This window comes from Sparus aurata, chromosome 6 (genome assembly GCF_900880675.1).
Source record: "Sparus aurata chromosome 6, fSpaAur1.1, whole genome shotgun sequence".
NCBI lineage: Eukaryota > Metazoa > Chordata > Actinopteri > Spariformes > Sparidae > Sparus > Sparus aurata.
Window position 1 is genome coordinate 3,830,258 of NC_044192.1, and position 14,525 is coordinate 3,844,782.

Genomic DNA, 14,525 nt, shown 5'->3' on the forward strand with positions numbered 1-14,525 from the left:
ATCTTTTTTTTTTTTTTTTTTTTTATTTATTTATTTTTTTTTTAATATTTTATTTATGGATTTTCAATATAATAAACAGGACAACAGACGAACTGTGACATTAAAAAAAGCACATCACTAGCTCAAAAGAAAATAAACATAGACAAGTAGACAGAAAAAAAAAAAAAAAAAAAAAAAAAGAATAAAAGGGCCCTGCTCAGAAACAGTATACCTTGACATATAGAACGTACCAGGTATTATATAAAAATCAAAAACATGGGGTTATGTTGACAAAGATGTATGAGAGTTAAGTGTTACTTTTAAGTCAGTCTTGACAAATGTAGAAGAAATGGTTGCCACATCCTATCAAAGGTAGCAGAGCTGAGAGATACATTGTGTCGAATCCTTTCCATATGCAACAAATTAGTAATTTCTGAAAGCCAGGCCTTAAAGGAAGGTGCCTCATCACTTTTCCAATGAGATAAGATGTTCCTTTTTGCAATGACCATTCCATATTGTATAGTTTTACGGTGCAAATTGGTGAGCATAGAAAGGTGTCGAGAGCCACCTAGAATTGCGGTGAGGGGATCTGGAGAAATATTACAGTTATATACCTCAGAGAAACATTTGAAAATATCAGACCAGAATTGATTTAATTTGGGACAAAACCAAAATAGATGGCCCAGAGTTCCCTCCGCTGATTTACATTTTGAGCATATTGGGGATATAGAAGGGTAGAAAGAGTGAAGTTTAACACAAGAGTAGTGTAGCCTGTGGATAACTTTAAACTGAATAAGTTGGTGTCACGAATTGATTGAGCAGCTGCGAATGTCACCAAGGTAAGTTTCCCAGTCACTGTCACTTATTGACAGAGCTAAGTCTTTTTCCCAAGCCTCTTTCAAATGGTGGGATGAAGTCGGGTTAAGTAAGTTAAAAAGGTCGACGAATCGTGAAGTAAGTCTCTTAGAGTCGGGGGAACGATTCAGAAGAGTATACAGTTCAATGGGAGCTGGTAATGACTGAAAGTGAGAAATGTTTTTACGGACGAAATCTCTAACCTGTAGATAGCGGAAGAAATGCGCATCTGACAATGTGAATTTCTCTTTCAGCTGAGTAAAGGTAGCAAAAGTCTTATTGAGATAAAGGTCCTCAATGGTAGTGATACCCTTATTAACCCAGAGCAGAAAAACGTTGTCCGACAGTGAGGGTGGGAAACTGTGGTTTCGGTATAGAGGGGTGGAGGTGGAGGTTTCAGGCAAGTTAAACGATTTCCTTATTTGGTACCATATTTTTAAAGAACTTGTAACTACGAAATTATTTCCAGGATTGGATTTAGGGGGCTGAGCTGAGGAGAAGAGGAGGGCAGGCAAAGAACTGATAGGGAGACTCTGTTCAATTGCAAGCCATGACGGGATGGAGGCATTAACATTACCTTGTCGTGGATTTTGCCAGTACATTAATACTCTACAGTTCGCAGCCCAATAGTAGTGGCAGAAGTTTGGTAAACTGAGGCCACCAGCTGATTTGGGTTTGGTTAAATGCTTTTTAGAGATACGATGCACCTTGAAACCCCACACAAAAGGTAAAATGAGTGAATCTATTAATTTGAAAAAGGATTTGGGTAAGAAAATAGGTAGGTCCTGGAACAGGTAGAGGAATCTGGGAAGAGTAACCATTTTAATTGCGTTGACCCGACCTATAAGAGATAATGGTAGCAGTCTCCAGGATTCAATATTCGATTTTAACTTATCAATCATGTCGAGGAAATTCAATTTATAAATTAGCTTGGGGTCTTTAGGAATTGTAACTCCTAAGTACTTAATTTTATCATAGACAATTTTAAATGACAAGTTTTTAAGAAAATGTGGATCCAGATCACCTGTGAGCGGCAAGAATTCACTTTTATCCCAATTTACAGTGTAGCCAGAAATTTCACCAAATTTTTCAATGAGTCCTAATAAGGGGGGGAGAGAGACTTCTGGGCGAGACAGAAACAGAACAACATCATCCGCGTACAGCGAGATGCGATGGTCTACTCCTCCCAAAATTAAAGGGGCAATAGAAGGGTGATTCCTGATACTGATAGCCAGGGGTTCCATAGCAACAGCAAATAATAAAGGGCTGAGGGGGCAGCCCTGTCGACAGGATCGTTGCAAAGTGAAGGCAGGAGACCTGTTGTTGTTGGTGATGACCGAGGCAGTGGGGCGAGCGTATAACATTTTGACCCAGGAGGCGAAATTCTCCCCCAAACCAAACTCCTTAATTGCAGATAAAAGGTATGACCACTCAACTTGATCAAACGCCTTTTGAGCGTCAAGGGCGAGAACGGCAATTTTAGAATTTTTGCTAAATTTAGTGTACATAATATTCAGTAGACGCCTAACATTAAAAAACGAAAATCTACCTGGAATAAATCCAGTTTGGTCTTCATGGATAATATCTGCAATATATTTATTAAGTCTGTTTGCGAGGATTTTAGTAAACACCTTAAGATCACAGCCAAGGAGCGCAATGGGCCGGTATGAAGCAGGGTCTGTCTGGTTCTTCCCTTTTTTCAGGATCAAAGAGATGTTGGCAGAGTAAAGCGTTTCTGGAAGCAGACCAACTGAAATAGAATGGTTAAACATTCTTAACATAAAAGGAGCTATAATGTCTAAGTATGCTTTGTAAAACTCAATGCCAAATCCATCTGGTCCGGCCGCCTTTCCATTAGGAAAGGAGCGAATTGCCTGTTTAACTTCCTCTAATGATATGTCTGTATTTAAGTCTGTTTGTGCTGAGGGACTCAATTTAGGCAGGTGGAGAGTACGAAGGAATTCAGAGATATGTGATGTAGCAGTGGAGGACTTTGAAGTATAAAGATCTTCATAGAATTCACGAAAGCATTCGTTAATTTTCTCAGGATCTGTGGTAGTAGTTCCCGTTTTGGTCTTAATTTTGTGAATTGTTCTGCTGGCCTGGATGTTCTTGAGCTGGCGAGCCAGTAGTTTATCTGGCTTGTCAGCTAATTCAAAATGCTTTTGTTTTACTTTTAGCAGCATTAAGCTGACACGGTCAGAGAGAACAGCATTATATTTCGACTTTAATTTGATTATTTCATTAAGCTTGGTTGGAGAGGCGGTCGCCCTGTAGTCTTTTTCTAGTGGTTTGAGTTGGGCTGTGATATCTGCTAATTTTTTCTCCTTATCCTTTTTTATTTTAGACTCGTGGGCTATAATGTTTCCTCGTGTAACAGCTTTAAAGGCCTCCCACAGGGTGGAGTCATTTACGTCAGATGTGTCATTTTGATCAAAGTATTCTGTTATTTTGTTGGCTGTTTGCTGGCGGAATTGGATGTTGTTAAGTAATAAAGGATTGAACCGCCAGTTAAACGCAGCTTTAGTTCTACCAATATTGATTTTTAGTTCAACAGGGCTGTGGTTGGAAATTACAATATCATGATATTTGGAGGAGATTACATCCGAGGTCAAAATGGCGTCAGTCAAAAGGTAGTCAATTCTTGTATATGATTTATGAACGTTAGAGAAGAAGGAAAAGTCCTTATCATTTGGGTGTTGCAGTCTCCAGATGTCAACCAGGTTCATTGACTTAACTATGTTATTAAGAGCAATACTGGCGTTAGAGGGACTGGTGGGGAGAGTCTGTCAAGAAAGCAGTCCAGAATTGTGTTAAAATCTCCACCTGCAATTAAGTGAGTAGATGATAAATCCGGGATAAGATTGAAGACTTTCCTAAAAAAACCAGGGTCATCGAAGTTGGGCGCATAAATATTCAAAAAGGTTACATGTCGTGACAGAATGCGAACTGACACGATCAAATAGCGGCCGTTAGGATCAGAAATAGTTGAAATATGTTCAAATGGAACATTCTTTCTGATTAATATGGCTACACCTCTAGCCTTAGAAGAAAAAGTTGACTGGTATATCTGAGATATCCAGGCACATCTCAACCTCCATTGCTCATTATGTTTGATATGCGTTTCCTGCATAAAAATTATATCTCCAGATAGTGACTTTAAATGGGAAAAAACCTTGCCCCTTTTTAAATTAGTCCTTAAACCTCTGACATTCCAGCTGAGTAATGTTAAGCTGCCACCGTGTGGTGGGGTGAGAGGGTCATTAGCAACCATAAAAGGATGATAAGTATATGACCACGTAACATATCCAAAGCATAATTAGCGGGGTACATATTAAGAAGAGCAGGTAAAAAAGAAAAAACAGGAAAACATACAGATTAAATCCCTCCCCCTGTCCCCCTCCCCAAACGAGGTGGGACGAAAAGACCATGAACACTGAGAAACAGCTAGACACTGCAAGAAACCGTCGAGCTAAAATACTACTCCTGACTAAAGCAGAGAACGTAACTATCTCCACACTCGTATGAAAACAAAAACAAAAACAAACACTTACGTATTTAGCCGTTAAATAAAACTCAATTCTTGATGAGACTAGGAAACATTAGAGTAGCACTTAAGTGTCTTACACAGGTGACTGGGAGCGGCAGCAGGCTGGATATTCCCCGGCCGGGGGTACAGCTCACTCCGCAGCGGCGGAGGATGTGATGAATCTGTCTATGAAAGTCTCGGCATCCTTGGCATCCTGAAATATTTTCTGCTCCGTACCGTAGTTGAAGGTCAGTCTGGCTGGAAAGAGGATACCGTGTTTGACCCCGGCGTCCCTCAGTTTCTTTTTTGCTCCATCAAAGGCGCGGCGTTGTTCGGTGACTTCAGGTGAGAAGTCCGGGTACACGCTGATCCTGGCACCGTTGTAGGTCAGCGGAGCATGCAGCCGAGTGAGTTTCAGGATTTTCTCCTTCTCTGGAGGGTGATGAATTCTGGCGATCATGGTGCGTTGACGTCCGGCTGCGGGTGGACCGATACGGTGTGCCCGGTCAACTTTGAGTCCGCTGGTGAAGTTGTTGGCTCCGAGGAGCTGCGGTAGGAGCTCAGTGACAAACTGTGTCGGGTTGCCTTTCTCAACTTTCTCTGGTAGGCCAGTGATTTTAATATTGCAGCGTCTAGATCGGTTCTCGAGATCTATTAGCTTACGTTTAGTTGACTTGTTGATTTCCAGTAGCTCCGTGCACTGTTTCTCCAGATCTGTGATGCGGGACTCGTGGTCGGCTGCAAAGCCCTCCAGTTCGGAGATGCGTGATGTGTGGTCTGCCAGGGAAGTCTGGACTTGGTGGAGTGTGCAGTCGAGCGTATTAAATCTGGTGTTCATGTCTTCGTCCAGTTTCCCAATGGCAGCCATGACGCTAGCCAGCGTGGGCTGAGAAGTTGAAGGTCTATTGGCGCTAGCAGTGGCGCTAGCAGTGGCGGTACCCGGGCTGCTAGGCGGGCTTAGCTCGGGGCTAACAGCCCTGACCGCGTTCATGGCAGGAACTGTCTTTCCGCTTTTCTTCGGGTTTGAGTTCGGATGCGTAGGTTTCTCCTTAGCTTTGTTTTTGTTGGAACCGCTCATTTTTGAGTAAGTGTTTATTTTTAGCAGGTATTTAACGAGAGTGTGGAGGAGCTACTGGAAGACACGACTACTCCATGCGGCGTTCACTAGCGCCCCCCATATCAATCTTTAACTTTGTTTATTGTGTGTGTTTTGTTTGTTTTGGCAAATAAATGACCCTGATAATACGAGTGTAGGGAGGTGGAGAGAGAGTCTGTAACCATACCTAACAAATAGTATAAGTTAAGAACACAGGGTTTAAAAGCATGCAACTCACCTCCAGATAGTTAGAACTGATGAAGCCTCTTGGATGAGAAATGAAACCTTGAACAAACTGAAACATGTCCAGTTGCCTCGGATACAGCACTCAGAATTAATAAAAGAGCAATTATTGTCAACTACTCAATAATCAGTGAAAAGGCAAACAGATGAACTCATAAACAAGAGATGCACTAGGCCAAAGGTCTTCTCTTGATTATTCAGACGATATTGTCATGTGTTTATTATCAACATGATATATTTCAATATTAATCATTACATTTTTTAATATTACAGTAACTGTAAATATGGTGACATCTGTAATTTATTGGTTTTATCAAGTGCTGCTTTAAAAAACTTGCAGGAAGGGTGATGTATTGCAAACATGGTTTCTGCCTTTAGATACTTTACATCATGATTCCACTGGCATCTGTGTGGATTTGTAGTGTAACATTTTTGACTGGACCCCCAGGATTGAGTGTGCAGTATGTAATGGGCCTTTAATGAAGTCTTAGCAGCACAATCACAACATCAGTTCACATCATGCTTTGTTTAAGGTGCTTTATAAACAGCTGAACAATATCTTGACATATTAGTTCATCCATCTGCGTGGCTTTCTTTTTCGATCCGACTGAAAATGACTTAAATCTCAGTATAAAGGTTTGCCTTCTTTCTGTAAACAGTTATAAAAGTTTTATAGTTTTTTAGTAAAGAAAAACTATCAATAACTCCAACACTTGTCAAGTCAGTAAGAAGTCACATTGACCGACTGTCAGTTGGAAGACAGGTTCCCTTTCAGTAACACCGGTCTGACCCTGATTATCCTTTGGCTCCGACAAGCCAGGTACCGGGTCCAGTACTTCCTGAACTGCTCGTCCCGAAAACCGTAGATGACAGGGCTCATGAAACGGGGGATGATGTAGACAACCAAAAAGAAGATGTAACGAATCTCCAGACTGAAGCGGGGGAAGAGGGAGATGAGAGCTGCCTGAAGGGAAGGAACCACGAATGCAAGCATGCACAGCAGCAGCTGAAACAAAAGGACAGAAGAAATGTAGTGGTGACGATAGAAATAGAAATATTTGATATAAATAATTAACAGTAAACATGTGAGTCTCAGGTCGCCCAGGTCTACAAACAAATGTGGAGTTAAAAAAAAAAACAACTTAAAATTTAGAGAAACAACAATTACCAAAAGATGCACTATTTTGATAATCAATGTGCAGTTTCAGGACTATTGGTGAGACAAAACAAGATGTTGATGATGGTATCACCAGTTGGACTCTCAAAAAAGATTTTTTTTAATAATGGCATTAAAATGTTTTTGTTACACAAAATCCTGGTGATGTTAAGTTGACCTATTTAAGGAATGAACTGTCCATATTATGTATTTCAATAGGCCTTGGTCAAGACGAACATTTTACCTTGTTGCAATATAATGATCAGCCATAGCTCGAGTTGATTTGCGTGTAGAAGCACAAACCTGCACCCCATGAAGCATGACAGTATTTCTCGCTCTGTTCACAGAGGCCAGGCCCGTTGAGGCAGCTTGTGCTGTCAGCATGATCCTGCAGTAGGTGTAGAGCAGCGTCAGAGCTACACAGGACAGGTACACCCCGTCAAACACACAGTTCTTGTAGTAGATTGAGCGTTGGCGGAAGAGAAGCGGGTGGTCGCAGAAAATAGTGGTGTGGAAGAAGCTTAGAGGCTCGTTGACGATGGTGATGAGGAGGTCAGAGATGGGTGGGGTGGCGGTGAGGATGAGGATGACACAGATGAGGAGGAGGGTGCGAGGGACAGTGCACATCTGGCTGTAGTGTAAGGGAAAGCAGATGGAGATGTAGCGCTCCACTGCCATGCCAGCCAGGATGAGAGGGGTGGAGCGGGTGGTGAGGACTGCTGTCATAATCTGAGGGAAACACAGGGGGGGTTTGTTGTGGTAGTCAGATATGAGGGGAAGATGAGGAGGAAAGATGAAGATGGAAGTTGTCACTCATTAAACAACACTGTCTTTGTTTTGTGAGAGCTTTTTATTTTTGTTTGATACGATTAGAAAGTGTAGAGAGATACTCAGACACAGATTTGTGTTCTTGTACAAGGTTAAAAGGCAGGAACATTTTAGTTACTATTAGGGGTTAAATAGGTGGGACCAGGTGGACACAAGGTGGAACAAATTGTAACGTGGTCTTCTGTCTGTTGAAAGTGAATTAAACGAACTCAAGCTCTTTACATTTGGGATTTTTTGGTTTTTTTCCTGTTGGTCCAAACTCATACTGAACCCTACCCTCTGTGTGCCGTTAGTTGTGATTTTGGAGAACTGGCTTTTCCCTAATATCCTGACACGATACCACAAGAAAGGGTTTTAACAGAGATGGGTATACATTTATTGTGGTGAGGACTCACCAGAAAGCAGCAGAACGAGGCGTGGATCTTCCTGAAGATGTAGCTGACGACGTAGAGAGCTGTTACAAGGCTGAGCTGCAGAGCATCATTGATCACCATGTAGATGAACATGATGTACCGGGGGTTCTCATAGAAGAAACTATGCATTAAAACATAAACAAGAGCCCAGAAGGATTGTGTCAGTGTGAGTACAGTATGTAAAAGTAGGGCTGCAACTCAGGACTATTCAAATGATCAATTCATTTGTTTATATTTTTTTGATCTATTGATGTATTTATTTTATTTTATATTTTTTTTATGTATATCTGATCAACAGTCCAAATATAAAATAGTATAAATAGTACTTAATTTTACACTAAGTAAACAGTCCTAACACTGGAGGAGGTGGAACTTCTGGGATCTTTGGTATTTTTACTTGAAAAATAACTTTAAACATTATCTAAATTGTTGCAGAATAATTTGATGTCCATCATTTTAAATAATTGATAAATAAGGTGCTTTAACTTTATATCTTCAGTTGGAGTCATGGTAAACATCAAGATACTGGAGTTATCCCTCTGTCATGATCTGTGTTCAGGGAGCTAGCAATGTGTTTCTACCTGTGCCGTAGGAAAGTGTGCACCATGCTGCCATTGATGATGCTCAGGGCCAGCCATACCAGCATGGCCACTATGTTTTTGGTGAGAGCATTAGAGAAGCTGTCTTTAGGCACTGCCACCGTGCCCCCTGCCAGTACAGAGCTGGTATTACTTGTCAGCAGGTCCAGAGGGCTGGAGGAGGTGGAGTTGAGTATCAGCAACATCTCCTCCTTACAGTCTGAAGTGACACAGACATGAAATCTCTTTTACAGTCAAATACAAACAGTCCTGTTTATACAAAGTTTTAGGGATGAATTTCACACCAGTTAATTGGATATTGAAACAATGGCCATTTAGAAAAAGCAAGAAGATTATATCCTTTGCAAGTGACACAAAGACATGCAGTATAAGGAACATAGATGAGTACATAAGTTGCAATGAAGGCTGAAATGGACAATATTTTCTTATGGAGAAATTACAATCAAACGCCACATCTATATAGACCTATTTTATAATTAGATATAAATAGACATTCAAACCTGTACAACCACAGAGATCCCATTAACACTTTGTTAGGAGTTCATTGCACGCTAATATGAGACTTTGAAACCTGCAAGAAGATGAAATAAATATTTAGAAAGGAGTATAAATAAAAAAGTAAATGTTTTAGTTTGGTGGTCATGCTCTGATACACACAAATAAAAACCCCAGAGAATCTGGATGCTGAATTTTGCCACAACTTTGCACTACATATATTTAGAAAACATATTCACTATATATGCATCTCAATACTTTAAAATCTTCTCAAACATAATCAAATTTCACAACATCTTTGACCAAATGACCCGCTATCGCTATTGAGACAATATTATTGGGATGCCTAATTTTGTGCTAACAAAATCTACACCCATAAGACAACTTGACATAGTGTAGTGGGGTTATATATGTTGATACTAATGTTATGCAAACTTACATACCACAATATCCAAAATCTAAGGCCATGTAGTCTCATATCATGATAGCAAGTTATACAGTTTTTACTAATCTCACACAAATTTACTTAACGTAAACTTACTTCATTCAGCAGCTCATAAATTTTTACGCTGTACACTGCAATGCAAAATCATAGAGGAAGTCACATTAAAATAAATATCTTTTTTCATTGTTTACACATCAGATTTACATATTCTACACTAAACAATCCATAATATCACTTTAGTATGAAACATGAAACCATTTGAAACTCAAAAGCTAGACAAAGAAGAAAGGAAGGACATTGACTTGTGACAATAACACAGAACCCAGAGCTTTGAAAACAAGTATTAATAAAGACAATAAGTTCACAGATAATAAAGTGACAGCCTCCTCTCACCTGCTGAGTGTCAGCAACAGTGTCAGCAGCCTTGTCATGATCAGCATGTTGTCTCATATATATATAAGGATTTGTGTTGATGCCAATGTGTGTCTCTGTGTGTATATTGATCAAGTTGTTCTGGGAATACAGTAAGGATCATGATGTCATAGGTCATGTAATGGATCCCTGTAATGAGCATTAGGTGAGTTAAGATTAGTAAGACATTAATTAACGTAAATGTGAAGAGTATTTTTTTTTAAAAGTTTAACAGAAGGACAACATGCTATTATTTTAATTGTCATGCACGATTTTATTTATTTATTTATGTTTTTAATTTCCCCTTGAAGTTCATAGAATCTGACCTATAATAAAGGTACTGTTGATCAGTAAGGTCCAGGGGGATGATGGGACATCTAAAGCAACTAATTCACAGTTACAAAATAAACACATGGGTTGTCTTCTGTCTTATTGTTTTGTAGTAAATGAGAGTAAATTACATTTATTGATAATTCATTAATTTGCATTTAAACATTTAGTGTGTAGGTTGTGTAGATTAAGGAGAATCTATGGGATATAATATCTAAATTGTGCTTTCATTAGCGTATATATTACCAGAAGATAAGAACTGTTGTGTTTTCTCTGCTTTAGATTGAGGCTTTTATATATTTTATGTGTGTATGTTTCTACAGTACAGACGAGAACAAAAACAAACACTGATTCTAGAGATGCCCAACAAATGTTTTGTGTTTTGAGCTGCCACCGTCATGTAGTGTGAGTGAGCAAGTGGTCAGTTGTGATTTGCAACTAAATCCTACACAGTGGACCTTTAAGAATTTTATTAAACAACGTTAGCGTTCAGTCATAGACATGCAGTGAAGCTGTTGTGCCACGTGGTGGCGCTGTCGTTTGTGTCAGAGATATGTCAGTGCTGCTTCCAGACGCACCTCTCCTGAGTAACAAGATGGTTTGTGTATGATATCCTTGTCTTTCACACTGTGTATGCACACATAATCCCGGCCTTGTACTGACAGCTAGTACAGCCCAGAAATCATATTACAGTTATTGCTCAAAGATTAGTTGGCAGAAGTAACATGAAATTCAAGTCACAGATCATGATATGTCCAACAGACTGCACTGTTGAGTAGATTTTCAACTGATGAATTTCGGTCAGAGTGTATCAGTGTCACTGAAAAGAATCTAAGGGATGTGTATGAAGATTCCTTGTGTCATGCTTATATCTTAAAAAAATACTTTAACTTTAAATGTTGTCTTTTACAGACTCATTACATGAAATGAGATGATTTTCTCTGTTGCCTCTGACAGCACAGTTATCTCTTCCAATTTTTTATTGTAGCAAATGAACATACAAAATACATAAATCCTATTTTTACTGCCACTTACCACATTGCCATTTCCATACATTTTATTATGACTCTAGACATGATTTTTCGGTTACTATAGTCTACAGTAGAATAAAAAAAAACAAAGGTTTGATTCACTTGTTCAAACCCTCTTATTATACAATCTGTTGTTACATGCGATCTTTTTCACCCAGGGGCCACTGTCTGCAGTTTGACCCTGCACCTGCTGCCTAGAAGATACATCTTCAGATACTTCCTGAACTTTTTGTCCCTGACACCGTAGATTATTGGGCTCAGGAAACGGGGCAGGATGTAGACGATCAAGTAGTTTGCATATCTGATTTCTAGGATTCGGTCGGGGAAGATTAGACGCAGGACAATCTCCACACTAGGGGAGATGTATGAGAGCATGCACATGGCCAGCTGGGCCCCGTGCAGCAGGATGGTGTTCCTGGCTCTTTGGGCTGATGTCTTCTCTGTGGAGAGTGCCCTGGCTGCAAACAGGATCCTCAAGTAGGTGAAAACCAGAGTCAGAAAGACACAGGAGAAGTAGATGATATCAAAGACTTGTCTTTTATACGCTAGGATTGGGTCTTTGAACACATTCTGACGCAAGCAGAACACACGCTCATGAAAGAAGCTCAGCGACTCTGTTGCCAGTGTCACAAAGAGATCTGTGATATCTGGAGCCACACATATGAACCAAATCAACCCGATGACAATGTAAGTCCTTCTCACTGTGCAGATTTGGGGGTGGCGTAAAGGCTCACAAATGGCAATGTAGCGCTCTATGGCCATGCTAGCTAAGTTGACAGGGGTGTTTCTGGTGGTGAAGACGGCCACCAGGATGAAGAAGCAGCAGAAAGAGACGTTAATCTTGTAGAAGATGTAGCTGAGGACGAAAAGTGTGATCGTGACAGTCAGCTGGATGGCATCATTGATCACCATGTGAATGAAGAGGATGTAACGAGGGTCTTCATAAAAAGCCTGGCGGAGGAAAATTGAGTGGAAAAAGTAGCGTTACATTTTGTTACAACAAAGGGAAGAGGAAAAAGGGAGCTGGGTCAGGTGATTGGTGGATGAGAAGGGAGAAGAAAAAAAGGATTGATAAGGATGGGTCACAAAGCTTAAATGTTCAATTAAAAATTGAATTCAGTCAGGAGGGAACAAAAGCACAGATAAAAGACAATTAATAAAAATCCTAGGAATACATACATTAATGAAATAGATCTAATGAAAGGCTATTTAAAGTTTTGTTTAATTATTTAAAGGGGACACTGATGTAGGCAGAATAGCCAAAAACTTTTTATTTCTCATCATGTTTATGAGAAATAAAAAGACAAAATGAAGCAAGTGTAGTCAGCAAATGTTTCATGAAGGACACAGCCAGGTGATGTCTTCAAAATAATTACTCTGAGTAACAGTCCAAAGCTTGAAGATATTCAGTAATAAAGAAGCCTTTAGCTTTAAAAATGCCACAGTTGATCATCAAAGGAGGGAGACAGTGAGAGGGGTCACATGGAAATAGGAAGTGAGAGGACTGAGTCTAAGGTCACTGATCATGTTTACATGATAACAATATCAAGTATAGATCTGCAACTCTTTTTATACTGAAAGCATAAGGGCACAAGATGATCTTATGTACTGCAGTCTGTATGTGCACAGTGTTGGTAAAGACGACATGCCAAGACATTCGTGATAATGTTAATATCTGTATACGCTTTTCTTTTTTATGGAATCTGTCATTTCCATTCTCACAATTTATTATACATTATATAGTATCTGTGTACCTGTTGTCTAAAAAAAGTTGCAACCAAGGTGCCGTTGATGTAACTAAGGATGAGCCAGACCAGAACAACAATCAGGTTTTTTACAAACGCAGTGGTGAAGGTATCCCTGATGAGCACGAGCTGATCCAATAACAGAGGGAGCCAAAGAGAAAGAAATAGAAATTACTGTTAGACACAATGAATCATTCATCTTACATCACTATTTCTATCGGCTGTGACCTCATTTGAAATGTAGAAAAATCAATCAGGTATAATATTCAATATAAGTTATGTCCATTTAGAGGAATCATAATGTGATAATTGGGACCTTAAAAGTATTTTGTCAAATGCTGATGAAAATTACACATCAACTCATATAGCTCATGTTCATGGACAAACATTTCTGTGATTGTGAGTTAAAAATGTTGGAGTTAAAGATTGTTAACAGCAGGGTTTGAAAGATTATTATCATAAATGTATCAACAATATATAATTTTAAATGTGGTCACAAATAAGAAAAAACAAAATGTTGTCCATTAAAAGTATTAACGGTCACATATACAGTATATGGTGAGTATTGTTAAACAGAAAATGTATTGCAGCATACTTTTTGATATTTGCAATGAAAACATTTACTACCCAACCGTTAGAAACTTGCAGGATAATTATAAATAATTTCTTCACCAGACCTGAAAAGGAAATGTCATGTTGACTCCGGGACCCACTGATGAGCTCATATTTCACTGAGACCTGTGAGAGAACAGCAACAAGCCAGATAATACAAACTGACACATGTAAAGAAATGCAACAAAACCACAACCTATTTATACACTCTAAATGCAACAAAGCTTATTTACACTTTCTAAAAATGTTGTTAAATTGCATTAATAATTTACAGCATTTTTATGATTCATGCACAGTATTTTGACAAGGCATTTGAAATTACTCAGTCTTTATTTTGGACCGTTTTGTTTATTAGAAAATCAAACAATAATAATAATAATACTAATAAAAGATTTCACCCTAAAATGCTGTTGATTAAATGTAATTACAAACAAAGGACCTGAACTGACACCGAAGTTCACCATGTGTGAATAAAATCAACTTCAAATTAAATTTCATGACACGAAGCAATCTGCCATTATTCTCCTTTCAACTTAGGCCTGATTTATTTTCTCCCCCTCTACCTTATCAACCCATATATACTAGTTTAGATTATTTGTTTTAACAGAGACTGGTGTATAACAGTTCTACATTTGTACATGATGACATTATTTATCTCCAGCAGTCAAACTCAGCATGATAGAACAAGTGTAAAATGAATCACAACACAAATACAGCAGCCCTGGTCGCCCCAGGATAAACACAGGCACATGCAAGAT

The 14,525-nt window shown here is 39.2% G+C and overlaps 2 protein-coding genes across 2 annotated transcripts; both read right to left on the reverse strand.

Annotated features, from left to right (window-relative positions):
• Positions 1 to 6,098: 6,098 nt before the first annotated feature.
• On the reverse strand, positions 6,099 to 8,795 carry LOC115583267 (odorant receptor 131-2-like). The gene is made up of 4 exons (XM_030419928.1): positions 8,681 to 8,795; positions 8,082 to 8,220; positions 7,162 to 7,587; positions 6,099 to 6,708 (listed from the first exon to the last, which is right to left on the reverse strand). The coding sequence occupies exons 1-4, from the start codon at positions 8,743 to 8,745 to the stop codon at positions 6,451 to 6,453; spliced, it is 888 nt and encodes a 295-aa protein (XP_030275788.1). The 5' UTR covers positions 8,746 to 8,795; the 3' UTR covers positions 6,099 to 6,450.
• Positions 8,796 to 11,184: 2,389 nt separating this feature from the next.
• On the reverse strand, positions 11,185 to 13,894 carry LOC115583299 (odorant receptor 131-2-like). The gene is made up of 3 exons (XM_030419985.1): positions 13,833 to 13,894; positions 13,165 to 13,284; positions 11,185 to 12,361 (listed from the first exon to the last, which is right to left on the reverse strand). The coding sequence occupies exons 1-3, from the start codon at positions 13,878 to 13,880 to the stop codon at positions 11,561 to 11,563; spliced, it is 969 nt and encodes a 322-aa protein (XP_030275845.1). The 5' UTR covers positions 13,881 to 13,894; the 3' UTR covers positions 11,185 to 11,560.
• Between the last annotated feature and the right edge of the window lie 631 nt (positions 13,895 to 14,525).